This window comes from Arachis duranensis, chromosome 2, assembly GCF_000817695.3.
Source record: "Arachis duranensis cultivar V14167 chromosome 2, aradu.V14167.gnm2.J7QH, whole genome shotgun sequence".
In the NCBI taxonomy this organism is placed as follows: Eukaryota; Viridiplantae; Streptophyta; class Magnoliopsida; order Fabales; family Fabaceae; genus Arachis; species Arachis duranensis.
In genome coordinates, this window is record NC_029773.3 from 2107197 (window position 1) to 2120511 (window position 13315).

Consider the following 13315-nt stretch of genomic DNA (forward strand, 5'->3'; position numbering starts at 1 on the left):
AGATAACGATGTCATTATGAAATTTGGATATCTCTGACTTGACGTGTCCCCCAATCGCATGGAACTTTGTTGCATTCATCAAAAATATATATATATCCTGGGATTTGATGTGTTCCCAAAATCAGTGTGAGACAGCTAGAAGCTCAAAGTTACTGATGCTGTAACAGTGCAAGGATAAAAACTAAAAAGACTAAACATTAAATAAAGATCACATTAAAATTCAATAATGAATAGTATTTCACAATAAATAAAAATAGTGAAGAAGAGACAATATAGAACAAGTGGTTGTTATTGACAGTAAATTAGGTGCAAGTATTTTAAAAACTAGAAAGATAAATAAAATTGATTAGCCAACTCCTAAAATAAATAAAATTTGAACAGTCATACACAGAAAGAAATGATAGCATATATCTTTTTTCTTTTGTATATTCATATATATCCATCAAAACTCATAGGATCCTTACACAAGAAAAACAAAACAGAGGAGAAAAAATGTCTGAGAATGCAACTCATCATGTGGTGATGCTTCCATGGTCTGCATTTGGCCATTTGATTCCGTTTTTCCAACTCTCCATAGACATAGCCAAATCAGGCATTCATGTCTCCTTCATTTCAACACCAAAAAACATTCAAAGGCTTCCAAAACCACCTTCAGATTTATCTCATCTTTTACATTTGGTGGAAATTCCATTTCCATCATCATTAGACTCATCACATCTCTCTGGTGGTGAGGCTACTGTGGACATTCCATTTGACAAAATTCAGTACCTCAAGTTAGCATGGGATCAAATGCAAAATCCAGTGAAGGAATTTGTGTCTAAGTTGCAACCGAATTGGATCATTTGTGACTTTCATATACACTGGGCTGTAGAGATTGCTCAAGAGCTTCATGTGAAACTCATGTACTTCTCTGTTTACTCTGCTTCCAGTATTGTGTTTTATGGATCACCTGGTTCATTGAGAGCTCTAACATCACCAGAAGTCCTAACATCACCAAGAGAATGGGTGAATTTTCCGTCATCAGTGGCTTTTCAACGAAACGAGGCCATTGCGTTCTATCAAGGTGCATACATAGAAAATGTGACCGGGGTAAGAGACATTGATAGGTTTGCCAATATAATAGAAGGCGCGAACGCTGTATCGTTTCGCAGCTGCTATGAGATGGAAGGTGAGTATTTGAATCTATATCAAGAACTTATTGAGAAGCCGGTGATTCCTGTAGGTTTGCTTCCTCCGGAGATGCCAGAGAGAAGACTTGTTGATGAGTCTTGGAGTAAGACTTTCGAGTGGCTTGATGCGCAAGCAACAAAGTCGGTAGTCTTTGTTGGGTTTGGTAGTGAGTGTAAGTTGAACAAAGAGCAAGTTTTTGAGATAGCTTATGGATTAGAGCTTTCTGAATTACCATTTTTGTGGACATTGAGAAAACCAAGTTGGGCAATTCATGATCATGATTCTCTGCCTCTTGGATTTTGTGAAAGAACATCAAAGAGAGGAAAAGTTTGTTTTGGATGGGCACCACAAAAGGAAATTTTGGCACATAAATCTATTGGGGGGTCTTTGTTTCATTCTGGCTGGGGATCTATAATTGAGACTTTGATGTTTGGCCACACTCTTGTAGTGTTGCCATTCATTCTTGATCAATCTCTCAATGCAAAGGCTTTGGTTGATAAGGGTCTTGCCATTGAAGTGAAGAGAAACAATGAAGATGGTTCATTTAGTAGAGATGACATAGCCAAATGCGTCAGAGAAGCTATGGTATTGGAGGAAGGAGAGAAGCTTAGAATCAAGACAAGAGAAATTGCTAAAGTTGTAGGAGATTTGAAGCTTCACCATGATTACATGGAAGCATTTGTCAAGTTTCTTAGGACTTGATGAATCTGAGAATAGACCTTGTTATTAGTCCAAATGTTTCTTATATTGAGTGATTAATGAATAAACTCTTAGGTTGTGTTTGATTAGTGTCTTAAGACAGATGCAGATATATTGAGACTATGGAGTCAGATAAGATAGTTATTGAACAAACTCTTAATGTTATGGATGTATTTAAATGTGACTTAAGCAGTAGATCAACTATGTAATAAATTATCTTCTGCTGTTGATTTGTTTGTATGGTTTGAGAAATAAATTCGGTAATATTGTTAATGATTAAAAGGGTTATAAATTACGTTTGAGCAAAGCAAGTCTAGAATTACTTCCAACAAGCAATAGATCAACTTGGAGGAAGTTTGGATGGTTAAAAACTTGATATTGAAAAATCGTTTTCTTAATATTGAAATGGTAATTAATGCATCAGAAAATATTTTGGATAGTTCACAAAAAATAAAGTATTTGTAGAAAAGCTATCTATCCAGAACAAAATCTAATCTGAAAGTGAAACGTCATCTTTCAGAAGTACATGTGCATTAATTGGTAGAAAATTATGAACGATAAGAGGAAGAAGTGGGAGCTATTGTTAGATGACATGCATGGATATCAAAATTTGTAAAGATAAAAAGTGAGATATTTTTTTGGTACTAATAGCTTGAGTAACTTTTATAAAACAATCTGGTGGTGATTAAATTAACCATCTCAATTTGGATTGGATAAAAATAATAAAAAAATACTAAATAATGAAATTCATATTGTGGAAGTCAGTCACAATTATATGAAGCAAATTATTCAGATTCTTTCTGATAAATTCTAGATAGCAGGGTAGATCAGTTACTGTGGCAAAATGTCGTTTATTAATACCTTTTGCCAATGACCATATGAAACTTGTTTGACAAATTATGAGTGTATGGTAGATTTAAAAAAAATGGTAGATGCATGTAATTACCAGTGAATGACAAAGAGCTCATGAATCATGATGATGTTTTCTGTAATACAAAATTTCCACAAAGACTACATTTTCGTTGGTCCTACAAAAGTTTAAACTTTACACACCTTGCAATTTCATTGCATCTTTCAAAAAGTAGGAATATGATTAAACATTAAAGGTTTTATGCAATTATGGTGCACCTTCCAAAAAGACAATAACATTTAAAGTATATTGTTATAAAAATGAAAAGTTAATAAAGATAGCTATGTACTCCACTGTTTTGAATTACTTTTAAGTTATCTCGGAGATTGATACCACGTCTTGTTGCTAACTTGCAATTGCAAAGCATTGTTCTTCCCTTCTATTCTGAAAACTTCAAGAATAGTTCTTTCCTTCTATTCTGAAAATTTGATTACTTTGATTGTTTGGGATCATGGCTGGAGTTGTTGTTGGTGGAGCTTTTCTGTCTGGCTTCATTAATGTTGTCCTGGACAGGCTTATTTCTGCTGATGCAGTCAACTTGGTTGTGGGTAAGAAGCTTAGCTCTGACTTGGTTGAGAGGCTGAGGAATGCTCTGACAGATACTGGAGCTCTTGTTGATGATGCAGAGCTCAAGCAACTTGATAACCATGATGTGAAGGAGTGGCTCAACTCTCTCCGAGATGCTCTTTACACTGCTGATGACTTGCTGGACCGCATCTGCACCAAAGCTGCAACTCAAAAGGGGGTACGCAGTTTCTTGCCTAGCTTCTTGAATTCTGAAGACAGGAAGATGGTGAATGAGATAGAAAGGGTGGTTAGAAGGATAGAAGATCTTGAGAACCGCAAAGGAAAGCTTGGGCTTGAAAAGATTTCCACTGCTAGCTTCTCATGGAAAACTCCATCCACTTCTCTCGTAAAAGGGAATGTGTCTGGTAGGGAGGATGACAAGAAGGCCTTAATCAAGATGCTGAATGACAACAATGAGCATCATCTGTCTGTGATCTCTATTGTTGGCATGGGTGGTGTTGGTAAAACTACTTTGGCTCAATGGATGTACAATAATGCAGAGTTGATGGAGGGATTTGATCGGAAAGCATGGGTTTGTGTTTCGGAAAACTTCAATATTGTTGAGACCACAAAGAATATAGTAAAGCAGATCTCTACAAATACTCAGGATCTTGATAGCTTCAATTCAATTCAAGATGCTTTGAAGAAAGGATTGTCCAAAAAGAAGTTCTTTATTGTTTTGGATGATGTTTGGAGTAATGATCATCATCAATGGAAGGATTTTCTTGCCCCTTTTCAATACGGGGATAAGGGAAGTACTATTCTTCTGACTACTCGCAAGGAAGATGTTGGTTCAGTTGTCCAAACAAATTGTCAGCCTCACTATCTCATTCCACTATCAGAAGACTATTGTTGGTCAGTGTTTGCAGCCAATGCTTCTTTTCCGGAATCAAATGGGAGCCCAATACTAGCAGGAATAGGCAAAAAGATTGCCAAGAAGTTCGACGGTTTGCCATTAGCAGCAGAAACACTTGGTTGCTTGTGCAGAAGGCATGATGCTAAGGAATGGGAAAAGATCTTAAGGAGTGATATTTGGGGATTTTCTACAAATGACAGTAAGATTGTTCCAGCATTGTTAATTAGTTACTTTCACCTTGCTGCACATTTGAAGCGTTGTTTTGTTTATTGTGCACTGTTTCCGAAAGATTATCACTTTAAGAAAGATGAACTAATTTTGTTGTGGATGGCCGAAGATCTTTTAAGATTACCAAAGAGAGGAGAGAGCTTGGAAGAGGTTGGTTGCAAGTGTTTTAAAGAATTAGTTTCAAGGTTATTCTTTAAAAAGCTTCAAGACAATAACGAGTATTTTGTGATGCATGATCTCTTGCATGACTTGGCAATATTCCTTGCTGGAGATTTCTATTGTAGAATAGAAGAACTTGGTGAACAAGAAGAAAAGAAGGTTCTCACTCGCCATTTCTCATATTTCCCACCTGGAAGGTTAGATCGTCCAATCTCAAAAGTCTTTAACTCCAATGCAAAGTTGGAATCTTTCAGGACATCGTTGTATATCGATGATTTATTCAGCATGGAAAGTGTAGCATCTAAGTTTATATGCTTGAGAGTTTTATCCTTTCATAAACTTGATGTATTACCTGATTCAATAGGTGAATCGATTCATCTACGGTATTTGAATCTCTCTTCTACTGACATTAACAGGTTGCCAGAATCATTGTGCAACTTGTATAATCTACAAACATTAATATTGTACGGATGTACTAAGTTGACCATGTTGCCCATTAACATGCACAATCTTGTGAATTTACGGCATCTTGATATTAGGAAAACTTGTTTGGAAGAAATGCCTGGAGGAATAAGCAAAATGAAACACTTGCATACCTTAAGTTCCTTTGTGGTGGGGAAGCATGAAGATAATGGAATCAAGGAATTAGGAGGGCTCTCAAATCTTCATGGATCACTTGAGCTTAAGAAGTTGGAGAATATTGTTGATGTGAAAGAAGCAGAGAATGCAAGGATGACAAACAAGAATCTCATGAACGAATTATACTTGGAGTGGTCTTCAGGTGATGATATGGTTCCAAACACAAAAGCCGAAAGAGATATACTGGACAGCTTGCAACCTCACAACTGCTTGAGAGAGTTGACAATCAAGGGATATAAGGGTACAATATTTCCAGATTGGTTGGGGAACTGTTCATACAACAATATGACAAGTGTATCTCTGGAGTCTTGCAACAATTGCTGCATGCTGCCTTCACTTGGACAGTTGCCATCTCTTAAGGCCCTGCGCATTAAAGGTTTTGGTCAGCTGAAGTGTGTTGACATGGAGTTTTACAAGGGTATTGGTGACCCTTCTTTTCATATTGCTCCTCCTTTTCCCTTGTTGGAGAGTTTGGAATTTGATAACATGCCATGTTGGGAGGAGTGGCACTTACCTGACTCAAAAGCTTTTCCTCAGCTTAAGAGTCTTCAAATAAGAGATTGTCCAATCTTAAATGGAGATATGCTTCATCAGGTATTCATGAGAATCGTTTCTTCTTCATTGGATGCTTTGAAAGTTCGCAAGTTAGTTATAATCGGATTTCGAGAAGGATGGCTTTCAGCCAGAATTCCAGGTATGTCACTTAATGGGGATACATTATCAATTATGGGAAGTGAATCCGTGGTGGAGTCTGCATATAACGAAATGATGAGCATTAAGCATCTACCCTCCCTCCAAGAAGTAGAAATCATCGAGTGTTCGTTTGCTGTGTCGTGGCCGAACAATTGTTTACTACCCAAATCTTTGCAAAAGCTCACAATCAGGGAGTGCAGCAAAGTGGAATTCCCGCAGCACAAGTATGATTTGGTAGAGCTACTAATAAGCAGCTGTGATTCACTGACCTCCTTGTCGTTGGATGTCTTTCCCAATCTCAAGAATCTCGATATACATAATTGTAGGAATCTGGAATCAGTGTCAATGTCAGAGGCACCACACGCTGCTCTTCAACGTCTCTCCATTGCTTTCTGCTACAAATTAGTGTCATTAGCAGGAGAAGGACTGGCTGCACCCAACTTGACTCGTCTTCAAGTCGTATATTGTTACAAGTTGGAGGCATTACCACGTGACATGAATAGTCTACTCCCAAGTTTAGAGTCTATCGGGATATTTAGTTGCCCAAACATTAGCAGGTTGGCAGAGGGTGGTTTGCCGCCTAACTTGAAATCACTTGCTGTGGGATTTTGCGAGCAACAAATGAGGGATCTATCATGGATGCCCAACTTCCACGCCCTCACTCATCTCACAATTCTTGGTTGTGATTGTGATACTGTGACGTCATACCCAGAGGTGGGTTCGCTGCCTCACCTTTCCTCTCTTACCAGTCTGCATATCCAAGAGTTTGATAATCTGGAGACATTGGAGTGCAACGAGCTTCTCCGCCTCACCTCCCTCCAAGAATTATTCATTAGATCCTGTAAGAAGCTGGAGAATATGGAAGGAGAAAAGCTGCCTCCCTCTCTCTTGCTACTCAAAATTCAAGACTGTGATTTGCTAGAAGAACACTGCAAGAACAAGCATCAACTAATCTGGCCCAAGATTTCCCACATCCCCGCCATTAAATTCGTAGATATCTGGGGAGGTAATTCTCTAATCTTCATGTTTCTCATTGCTCTCTCTAATACTTATTAACATTCATATTTTTCAATAAAATCACATTTACAAAAGAACATAAGAATTAACATGAAACAAAAATTGAACGACAGTGAACATCTTTTTTGTTGAAAATATTCTTTTTTTGTTGGTATGTTTCTCTCTTCCTCTCTATAATTTTTGTTTTTGGTGTTTTGCACAGAAAAAACAAAATAATAGCTTGATTTGTGGAAACAAAAGAGTTGCAAAATGGTGTTCCTGTCTTTGCCAATTCTTTATGATCAGAGTCAGTTGTTGTGCTGCAAGATTCATAAAGGAATAATAAAAGGAATCAGCATGCATGAGGTATATAAGCTTTCAAATTAGAAGGATCAAGTTATTGCTATGCTATGTATACATCATCAGACAGATTCACAAGGTGATGAAGGTATGTAGCTAATGCGGACATGATTCAAGAATATGCTTTCCACATTTAAAGAAGACAATCTTGTACCTGAAATAGTAGTCATTAGAAGGTGAAGTTCTGGTGATGCCATCAGGAGCAATTTCATTCCTATCAACCTTACTCATTCATCTTTATCATGGTATGTGCAGTTTGTACATATATTAAGCTGAAGTGGGATTCAAATGATTCAAGAAAAAGCATTGTCATAGAATATTTGATCTTTTTGGACTGAATTGAAGAGGATAGCTACAAATATACAGGGTTATTTTATGTAAAGTCAGTGTATTATGTGTATGGAAAAATTTTTCTTTTATAACTTGTAGTATTATAACCATCAATCACTTTAGTTTCTTTATAATTTCTCTAGTTCTGCTTTGACTTCCTGTTTTTGGGTGTCATTTCTTTTCACTGCTAACTCTAAAATCAAACCAATAACAAACACTTAGTCTTGAAATGTATATATATAATTTGTGTTTCAGGAGATACTTTGAAGATCAAGCAGCAATTGTCTTGAGAGCATTGCAGTTCTGGAATGGATCTTGAATGCCAGTTTCAGTCAAAACAAGCAAAAGAAATGAAGAATCATTTTCCACCTTTACTTTTGTTTTTCCAAAGAAAAAATAAGATTGAAAGATAACGGATGCCATTATGAAAATTAGTAATAGCACATGGGGAGAAAAGATGATAAAGTTGCTATTAGAATGAAGGAGCATAACAGGTGAAGGAGTTGTGAATATCAATTCACATCAAATCATAGCTTTTCTTTTTCTTTTTATTTGTATATTTCTTTATTGTTTTATCGTTGATATCCAATGCATTAATACATGAGTTCAATTTGGAATTCTCTTACTACTTACTTAGTCACGAGCGACCAATGGTAAAATAAATATTTGTTCATTGTATTCCAAAGATGAACACTACAAATTTAAACATAAAAAATAAAGATCATACTAAGATTCAATGATAATCAAATGAGTATTTGTGCACCATATCCCAAAACTAGTAAAATAAAATTAAAAAGAAGGCTGTTTTCAAAAACATCTCTCTAATTAGGAGCAAGTATCTTACTGCCTATTAAGTATTGTGTGCTGACATTTTATCATTTTCTTGAGGCAAAATTTGTCTGATATTGATGTAAGTGAACCAGATTTTTGTGACCATATATTACATGAAAAATGTTATATATTAAAATTGGCACACAAACTTTTAGACACTTAATGTATGATTATTGATTAAAATATAGTTTCTAAATATTTCTATTAAATTCAATGGATGTCTCAAAGGTTACGTTTGTTTACAGAAATAAAACACTGAGACACAAAATTGTGTTTGGCAGAGGAGACATAGATAGAGACAATGTGTCCAGAGATATTGAATTAGTGTATTTTGTGTCCATCCTGACAGGGAGGACATAGAGACACTAACAAAGAACATAACTTATTTTTTATTTTTTCTTTCATTATTCTTGTTAATTTTTCATAATTATATTTTTTATTGTTATATTTTTCATCTCAAATTTTTTGAATGAAAAAAAATGAGAATAAATTAAATTTTCATAATTTGTTCTAATTTATCATCAAACAGAATACAAGAACACAAAATTTTGTATCTCTGTCTATTAGTGTCTTGTCTTGTCATGTCCTATTTTCAATGTCTTGTCCTATCTTGTTCTTAGAAACAAACGCAGCCAATAGACATAAGTGTAAATGATCAGTTCCTAGTCATATACTGAAGTAAATGATAGCACCGGATTAGTTAAATGGTAGGTGAGATTAGTTAAATGATAACACTAGATCAAATTGCTATAATAACTTTTGTATTATTTGATGGCAAAACAAAAAAAAATTGTTGGGCACAACTGTTTTAAATTTAATGACACTTCAATGACAATAAAGCACCACCCTAATTGAAAAACTTGTGCAACTTCATACTTATATTTGAAGTCAAAGTAAAATATTTTAATCTCAAATAAGGTTCTCAACAATACACTGTTACCAAAACATTTGTTCCAACAAAAAATACTGAACTTCACTATCCATTACAACAAATAAAACAGACAATACTCCAAAAAAGAAATTACTTTTTCAAGACATCATTTTTATTTCTAATTTAATTTATTCATTGATTATAGAAACTAATTTTATCAACACTAATATCATTAGACGAAGATCACATATCCATTAAGAGTTTAACGAAAAAGAAAACTATACAAATTCAAGACACATCTTTGGAGGAAGAACATACATACAAAGATGAAATAAACAACACAATAGAAAGTACATACAACTCAACAATTCATAAAGAATATGTCTTCACAAGAACCTATGACAAAAAAAATAAAGTAACAACTCTAACAACAACCAATAAAGAAAAAGGAAGATGAGCGTCACATAAGAACACTAAGTTCATTAACTAAAACAAATACAAAAATCAAATTCTCAAATAAAAATATCATTTTATACAACTCTAACATCCAAATCTTTTATACTACAAATTATTTTAAATAAAACACATTTTAAATTTAACTTTCGTTTATACATATTTAATTTAATTCTACGAAACATAACAATTTTTAATATTTATTATGTAATATCATTAATTTACTGTCTAGCATATCGTGCCAATCTTATTCTAGTTGAAAGTAATTGTGAAAAGAAAAAAACATCATCATATATCCCTTACTAACAGCATAGAAGCTCCTGCAGTCGCTATATTTATTGTAGGAAACCGTAACATTACCTTGCTCATACAAAAGTTGAAAGCCTTGAAATTTTGTTGCTTCTTCATAGAGTTGAAGCTAACTTTGCTAGTTTGCTTGATAATCACTTGTAATAGTTGAAATAGTAATATAATCCATTCTTAATATATAAAAGTAGATGGATAAGTTTATTCACGTTATTTTAAGATATTTTTTTCTTTCTATTAATACTATGTCAGCAACATTGTTTACTTGGCAAACTTTAGAATCAACCACTCAATTCTTGCCAAATCAATTATTATTTCTAAATCAACAAAAAAATATATAAAAAAAAACTAAAAAACACAGTAATTAGAAATTAATAGTATTTAACCAAATTTATAACCTACAAAGATATTGAATTCATATCTCTATATTTATTATATACCGTTATAAACAATACAATAAATTTATAACCCTAATAATTAATTTCTATAAATAACTCATTAAATGTAATAACATCCATATTACAAAGGTCATAATAATATTATTAATCATAATAAATTTTACGTTACAAATATTCAAATTCTATACTATTTATCCTACTTATATAATAAAGTCTCTTATCACTATTCCTTCAAATAACATCAAATTCCGCACAAAAAATTATTTCAGAACTACACAACATCTCAAACTTACTCAATGGAGCAGACAATATCACCAAACAATTGTGTGGTTCGTCTATGGAAAATATTAACACCCACAAATGAAGAGAAGCCTCTTTGCTTATAAATAATTATATTAGATGAAAAGGAGACAACTATATTTGTGGCACATGTAATCAAATACCACAATATTCAACAATAAGGTAATTCTATATACTTTTCATAATCTCATCTATCAAATTATTAGTTACTAACCCAATACTTATTTCAAATCAAAGTGCTACAACAATTTTTGTACTATTTGATGGCGAAGAAAAAAAATTGTTGGGCACAACTGTTTCAAATCTAAGGACACTTCAGAAAAGTAATGACATTGAAGCACTACCCCAATTGAAAAATTTGTGCAACCTCACACTTATATTTAAAGTCAAAGTAAATGATTTTAATCTAAAAAAAGCTGTCAAATACACTGTTACTAAGACACATTTGTTCCAACAAAAAACACTGAACTTCAACATCCATTACAACAAATAAAACAGGTAATACTAAAAAAAATCACTTATTCAAGACATCATTTTTATTTTTAATTTAAATTATTCATTAATTATAGGAACCAACTTCGCCAACACTAATATTATCATACGAAAATCACATACCCATCAAGAAAAAGGAGGATGAGCGCCAATAAAGAAGACTAAGTCCATCAACTAAAATAAATGTAAAAATCAAATAAAGAAAAAAGACTAAGTTCATCAACTAAAATAAATGTAAAAATCAAACCACCAAATAAAAATGTCACTTTAGACAACTCCAACATTCAAATTTTTTGTACTATAAATTATTTTAAATAAAATACCTTTTAAATTTAACTTTAGTTTAAACATATTTAATTTAATTCTACAAAACATAATAATTTTTAATATTTATTATATACTATCATTAATTTACCGTTGCGCAGACCTCTTTCTAGTTCTTAATTCAATACTAAGTAGTAACTAACATGCTATATACCATAAGTAATGCGATTTGATGCATTTGAGAGAGATTAGTAATTTAGTATAGTAGTACTATTGAGCCTGGTCACATAAGTCATAAGATAACGCATCTATTCTTAATATATAAAAGTAGGTACATAGGTTTACCCACATTACTTCTAAGTTATTTCTCTTCTTCTACTTACGCCATGTTAGCACTATTGCTTACTTGGCAAAATTTTAGAATCCACCATTCAAATCTTGCCAAATCAACTTTTATTTTCAAATAAAAAAAACACAAAAAACAAAACCAACAACTTAACTTTCTCCAAAAAGCTATGAACCAAAGAATTTATTACTTTCTCATACTTCTCTAAACCCTCTTCCTCTTGACATCTCTTCCGTATCAAGATTCTATTTCCTCCATCCACTTCCGGTCCCATGAGCCATTGTTTTTTCCTCAAAACAAATTGTCCATCGCGATGTCCATCCCCGACGGAGCCGCATTGCATAAATTGCGGACAAACTCCATTCCTCTTGTTGCGGTTTCCTGCCGGAGCTCGAATCTGGGTCCCAGACCAACGTCATTATTCGGCGCCGCCAGCGTAGGAAATTCGTCCCAGTGCAAGTAGCACAGGTTTATGTATTCCTCTTTTTTAACGGTTCTGTTTAACCGTCACAACTAAAATCAATGTGCTTCCATAATTTACATTTATGTGTTCCTCTTTTTCAAATTATTATTCCACATGTACAGTATTGCTTCCACAATTTACTTGGAATGGATTATCATTCTTTGACCATGTCTTATTCTCTTTGTTGTAGAAGGATTTGCCGTGGTAATGACAGATGGGAAGAGTTAATACCCAAAATTGCTAGATTAAAAAGGCGGAGAGCAATCCTTTCAAAGAAAGGAAGACAAAAAAATATGTGCCTCCAACATATGATTATGCAGCTTGGTTTGTTTAACATAATTTTTATTGTACCTTTCTTATTTTATTGTAAATTGATTCATAAAGTGATTTTGATGCCTATTTTGAAAATGTAGAAATACAATTATTTGAAACACTTAGATCTATCCAATTTAGACAAGCAAGGATGAGGAAAAAGTAATATCTTCGATCAAAGAGGAGTGCCAATTTACCTTCCACTTCAGGTTAGTACAAAAGATGAAAATAAACCAATCACTATTTAGTAAAATGTTTTAAAAAAATTAAAACAAAAACTCTTATCTATTATTATTCAATTGAAACATCAAGTACTAATTAAATGCAATAAACTTACATTACAAGTGTCATAATAATAATAATTATAAAAAATTTCAGTTACAAATATTCAAATTCTACAACTTATACATATTAAGACTCTTATTACTCTTCATTTCTTAATCTCTCATACTAATTGTCAAAAATTTCTTAAATTTAATATAACATTTTTATATGTTTTTCATTTTCATTCATTTATTCTTTTAATTATTTACAAACAAAAAAACTGCAGAAAAGACAAAGAATAGCCATTAATGCAAATCGAAAAATGAAAAAAAAAAGAAGAAAAATACAGTTTTGTATAACTCTAATATAAATAATTTGTCTTTTTTAAAAATAAAAATAAATTCAAAA

The 13315-nt window shown here is 33.1% G+C and overlaps 2 protein-coding genes across 9 annotated transcripts in view; both read left to right on the forward strand.

Annotated features, from left to right (window-relative positions):
• Window positions 1–463: 463 nt before the first annotated feature.
• LOC107472731 (putative UDP-rhamnose:rhamnosyltransferase 1) lies at window positions 464–2099 on the forward strand. The gene has a single exon (XM_016092254.3). The coding sequence runs from the start codon at window positions 493–495 to the stop codon at window positions 1870–1872; it is 1380 nt and encodes a 459-aa protein (XP_015947740.1). The 5' UTR covers window positions 464–492; the 3' UTR covers window positions 1873–2099.
• Window positions 2100–3134: 1035 nt separating this feature from the next.
• Window positions 3135–13315, forward strand: part of LOC110277731 (putative disease resistance protein At3g14460) — a 24689-nt gene continuing 14508 nt past the window's right edge. Inside the window, exons 1-4 of one of the 8 annotated variants that reach the window (XM_052255968.1) lie at window positions 3135–6927; window positions 7141–7283; window positions 7344–7522; window positions 7863–8208. In XM_052255968.1, coding sequence (XP_052111928.1) covers window positions 3231–6927; window positions 7141–7154 — 3711 coding nt within the window. In that variant the 5' untranslated portion in view covers window positions 3135–3230 and the 3' untranslated portion in view covers window positions 7155–7283; window positions 7344–7522; window positions 7863–8208. Of the gene's footprint in view, window positions 6928–7140; window positions 7284–7343; window positions 7523–7862; window positions 8209–13315 lie in introns of those variants that run through there. The other 7 variants (XM_052255969.1, XM_021135276.2, XM_052255956.1 and 4 more) reach the window with 7 other exon arrangements.